The 5,310-nt window shown below is 56.6% G+C and overlaps 1 protein-coding gene across 1 annotated transcript; it reads right to left on the reverse strand.

The window, feature by feature from the left end:
• Window positions 1-3,675: 3,675 nt before the first annotated feature.
• On the reverse strand, window positions 3,676-5,297 carry FGF21 (fibroblast growth factor 21). The gene is made up of 3 exons (XM_006106993.3): window positions 4,813-5,297; window positions 4,514-4,617; window positions 3,676-3,972 (listed from the first exon to the last, which is right to left on the reverse strand). The coding sequence occupies exons 1-3, from the start codon at window positions 5,276-5,278 to the stop codon at window positions 3,676-3,678; spliced, it is 867 nt and encodes a 288-aa protein (XP_006107055.2). The 5' UTR covers window positions 5,279-5,297.
• Window positions 5,298-5,310: the final 13 nt, after the last annotated feature.

Genomic DNA, 5,310 nt, shown 5'->3' on the forward strand with positions numbered 1-5,310 from the left:
ACATCCCCAGTAGGAGATGTGCAGGAGGCGGCTGATCGATGTTTCTCTCTCATCGATGTTTCTAACTCTCTATCTCTCTACCTTCCTCTCTGTAAAAAAATCAATAAAATATATTAAAAAAAAAAAAAAAACAAGATAAATAAACACACAAGCAAATAAATGAATAGCTCTCGAACCGGCATTTTCCGCTGACAGCTCCGCGCGGCGGCGGTTGCGGGCGGGGTTGTGTAGCTCGCTCTGTGTTGCTGCTGGCAGGTGCCACGCGCCCTGTCCCCGGTGAGTTTTGTGACTTTGGATTTTGAACTCATTCACGGCTTCCCCCGTGACATCGGAGCTGAGTGGCGTCTCTCCGGAGACCTTTGCTTTGGCCGGCAGCGCTGGGTCTGTCACTGGTCCAACGGCTCTGCCAGCGGGTTCCCGGCCTCCACGACCCGGGGTGACTTCAGACCCGTCCCACGTGAGCGGTCGGCTCGCTGGTCACACGCTTTTTGAACAGAATCACCTTCCCCGGCCAGGGCTCAAGCGGAAACAGGAGGCCCCGCTGAGGTGTTCTGAGTGCTTGTTGCTGCTGTTCATCCTCAACATTGATTTTTAGAGCGAGTGGGAGGGAGAGAGAGAGACACGGACAGAGAAACATCGATGTGAGAGAGACACACCTGTTGGCTGCCTCCTGCACGTGACCAGGATGGGCATCGAGCCTGCAACCCAGGTGCGTGCCCTTGACCGGAGGGAACCTGGGACCCTTCAGCCCGCAGGCCGACGCTCTATCCACTGAGCCACACCAGCGAGGGCTGGTGGGGTTTTTGTGTTGTTTTTTTTTTTTTTTATTGCAGCGAGACCCACCTAACATGTGAAGTGCAGCTCAGAGGCGGTTAAGTACATTCACATTGTTATCCACCGTAGGGCTTCGTCGTCCCAAATCGAACCTCTGGGCCAGGAAGCAGCCTCTATTCCCTGCCCCCCCATCCCCTGGCACCCCCCATCCTACTTCCTACTTCACGAATGTGCCTGTTGTAGGTGTTTCTTTATAGGGGGGCTCCTAGTCTCTGTCCCTGTGTGTCTGGCTTCTTTTTTTTAAAATACATTTTATTGATTTTTTACGGCGAGGAAGGGAAAGGGATAGAGAGTCAGAAACATCCATGAGAGAGAAACATCGATCAGCTGCCTCCTGCACACCCCGCACTGGGGATGTGCCCGCAACCAAGGTACATGCCCTTGACCGGAATCGAACCTGGGACCCTTCAGTCCCCAGGCCGACGCTCTAGCCACTGAGCCACACTGGCCAGGGCATGTCTGGCTTCTTTCACTCAGCAAAATGCGTTGGAGGGCCATCCAGGTGGTTCGCGTGTATCAGAACTGCCTTCCCTTCACGAGAGGAGCGTTCCCTCGCTTCCGGGCTCGCGGGAGTTTAACCGAGTCCGGCCCTCAGAGCGTCACCTTGAACACGGTCCCAGCCGGGAAACTGCAGGGCAGGTCACACTTTCCACGCTGTGTCATTCCTCTCTAGAGTTGTTTATTTTCCCCCGCCCCTTCCTTTCCCTTTCCCTATCTTCCTTTTTCCATGGCAGGAGGGGGCGGGGCATCTGGAGATTTCTCTTTCTTCTTTTTGTAAAGTTAATACATTTTCATTGATTTCAGAGAGGAAGGGAGAGGGAGAGAGAGATAGAAACATCCATGATGAGAGAGAATCGTTGATCGACTGCCTCCTGCATGCCCCCTACTGGGGATCGAGCCTGCCACCCGGGCCTGTGCCCTTGACCAGAATTGAACCTGGGACCCTTCAGTCCGCAGGCCGAGCCAAACCAGCTAGGGCCAACCTCTTCTCCTTGACCGGGGAATCGATGCTCAACCACTGAGTCACACCGGCCGGCCGGCCAGGCTCTCTTTCCTCTTATCAGCTTATCCATGCATCTCAAAGGGGCGGCAGCGTGGAATTTTTTGGCAGGAGTAACTTGAACTTGGTATAATTTTGAACTTACAGAAACGTTTCAAGCCTTGTACAGGGAACCCCGTGTATCTTTATACCCAGGTTCCCCAATCCTCACCACCCCCCACCCCCCATTTGCTCTATTGTTCACTCTCTATCTCTCTCCAGATCAGATATTCACATTTCCAGAAACCTTTGAGAAAACATTGGCGATACCATGTCCCTTTGTCCCTAAATACCTCGGTGTGTATTTGCTAAGGACAAGGGCATGCCTTTCAAGAATCACAATCCGATGATCGAAATCAGAAAGTGTAAGGTGGACAGCGTCCTCCTATCTACCACTCAAACGCCACCGGTGTCTTAGGAACGTGCAGGGCGGGGGAGGTTCCTCCTCCTGGGATGGCGTCCCAGGGGCTTCTCTCTGGTCTCCGTTCGCGCGAGCAGGTCCTCTGTCTTTCTCCTTCGTGACCCTGACGTTTTCTGAGTCGAGGCCAGTTGCTTGGCAGCAAGTCCCCGCATTGGAATTCGCTGGGCATTTCCTCCCTGTTAGACTCAGGTGAGGCAGCCGTTTCTTAATCTCCCTGAACCCCACCCCCAAAGTCCCCCGTAGGACAAGCAGGAGAGCGGAGGTTCCCCGAGAACATCTTCCACAAGCCACCTGACCGTGGAGCCCCACGAACCCCGAAATATAAGTGGGTGGGGCCAAGCCAGTACCAGTATTAGGGGGAAGGGAATGTGGAGGTTGGAATTCCCCCACCAGCCCTCAGCCCTGGAGGAGGGGCTGCCCTTACAGTCAAGGGCTCGGTGAGAACATGACAACAGCAGCAGCAGTCATATGTCCTGTGTGTGCGTGTGTCTGTGCGTGTGTGACTTCACAAGCTCCAATAGTAAAAGACTACGGGAAGAAGGAATGTGCTGGTATGTTCTGGGCCCTCAGAGATTAGAATGACTCGATAGAATCTCTTTCTCTCTTTTCTTTTTTTTTTAAAAAAATATATTCCATTGATTTTTTTTTACAGAGAGGAAAGGAGAGAGATAGAGAGTCAGAAACATCGATGAGAGAGAAACATTGATCAGCTGCCTCCTGCACACCCCCCACTGGGTATGTGCCCACAACCAAGGTACATGCCCTTGACTGGAATCGAACCCTGGACCCTTGAGTCCGCAGGCTGACGCTCTATCCACTGAGCCAAACCGGTTAGGGCTCTTTCTTTTTTCTTAATTGATTTTTAGAGAGAGAGATGCAAGAATCCTTGTCTTAGTTCAGAGGACCAAGAGAAGAGACCTTCCCATTTCTAGGGTCAAATGAACCCAGAAAACTACATCTCCCATGAGGCTGTGGGCAGGCAGCGTCATTAAAAAAATACCCCCCCCTGCTACCGAGGTACCTCTGAGAAACAGTTCCACCACACGAACAGGAGGTTGGGATACAGTGAATGGGGATAAGTTCTGTGCTGCCTAAGGGCAGGGACAGTCCCGAGTCCCTGGGGACACCTTAGGGGAGCAGAAAACGGAGGCCCAGGGGGAGGCTGGGGCTTTCTCACATCCTTCCAGCAATAGGGGGAGCAGGGGCTTTGGGGTTCGCTGGGAGACAGGGAGGCAGCTCCCATTCCCGTCCTCCAACACACGTGCTCACTCGGACCCTTCTTTCAGACTCTTTATTGTTCCAGGTAAGAAAAGTAAAAATATAAATAAGATAAATAAGCCAATAAATAAGGAGGAGACCCAACCATCCACAGCCGGCGGCCTCAGGACATGTAGCTGGGGCTGTGGCCCTGCGAGGGCCGCACCATGCTCAGGGGGTCTGAGGAGCTGACGTCGGGCGGGGCCGGGGCCAGGCCCCCTGGCCGCTCCGGGGGCGCTGGGGGCAGGCCGGGCAGCGGCAGGAAGCGGGAGGGCCCCCAGGGAGGCAGGTCCCTGGTCGTGGTCGTCGGGGAGCCGCTGGGCAGGCGGAGCGGCAGGCCTCGGGCCTCGGACCGGTAGACGCTGTAGCCGTCCTCCAGGAGCAGTTCCCGGAAGCTGCAGGCCTCGGGGTCGAAGCGGAGCTGAGGGCACAGGAAAGAGGTCAGAGCCGCGGCCACACCTCCGGCTGCAGGACCCGGGGCCCAGCCTCCCACCCCGGCCTCTAGGACACCCCGACACGGTCCTGCAAGGCCCACTTCCGGTCCCCACTTCACAAAGACCACCGTTCCAGCCCAGGGGACAGCTGAGGCTTCCCAAGACCAAGCAGGGAGTCTGGCTGCCCCCTAAGGTCAGGGTCACTGCACGGGCCATGAGCCAGACACGAGCCAGACCCGTGGAAGCCGGTGGGGTCAGCAAGGGTTAAGGGACGCAAGACTCGGTCTCTCATTCACAGGCCTCCTGACTCGGGGCCACGGTATCCGTCCCGGCCTGACCTCAGTTTCCCCTTCTTGCAAACATGGATAACAACAGCCCGGCTTCATGGGTTGGGGTGGGGGTGGGGGGCGGCCCTGAAGTGAGTGCAGAACCCTGCCTCGCCCGGGCCACCAGTGCCAGAGCTGGTCCCGCATGGTGACCTGGGAGGAGGAAGGACTGGGTCCCAGGAGGGGTGTCCCGGAAACTCACCGATCCGTACAGTCTCCCATCTGGCCCCTGGCACAGGAACCTGGATGTCTCGACTCCCAAGATTTGGATTACCCCTGGCTTTAGGGCTTTCAGCTCCAAGAGACCTGAGGGAAGAAAGTGGTCAGAGACTCAGATGGCCTTTTCCCAGCCCCCCCTCCCTCAGACCCAGGGGTCCAGGCCCCCAGCCCCTCCTCCCTCAGACTCAGGGGTCCAGGCCCCCAGCCCCTCCTCCCTCAGACCCAGGAGCCCAGACCCCCCACCCCTCCTCCCTCAGACCCTGGCCTTGCCCCCACACTCACTTTCGGGACTCCTGCGGGCAGATCCAACCACGGAGCCATCAGCCCTGATCTCCAGGTGGGCCTCTGTCTCCTGGGCATCCTCTGTGTAGAGGTACCACTGCCTCACTTGGCCCCCAAATTGGAGGAGGGGGCTGGAGTCGTGGATGGGGAGTGCCTGGCCGGCTCCCAGCAGGACAGCCAGCACAGGGACCCACAGTCCTGGGTACTGGAACCAGGCCCTGACCCTGCCCATCAATGGCTCAGTCCTCAGGTGAGGTCGCAGCCCGCAGTCGGAATCACTGAAGGGTCTGGATTCTGTTTCAGATCCGGGGTGTCCGGCAGAGCGACTCCTGCACTGCTGCTCAGGTTCTCCAAACGCCTGCGTCCTTCTTGCACGTGGATTCCCAGGACATGGGACAACCAAGGCTCTTGGGAGAGATGCCGAAGCTGCAGGATTTATATCCAAACATGTACGCCCAGTCACCATCTCTACGGCTGACCCGTGATATTTGACCCACT

The sequence above is a fragment of the Myotis lucifugus genome, unplaced genomic scaffold (genome assembly GCF_000147115.1).
Source record: "Myotis lucifugus unplaced genomic scaffold, Myoluc2.0 scaffold_967, whole genome shotgun sequence".
NCBI lineage: Eukaryota > Metazoa > Chordata > Mammalia > Chiroptera > Vespertilionidae > Myotis > Myotis lucifugus.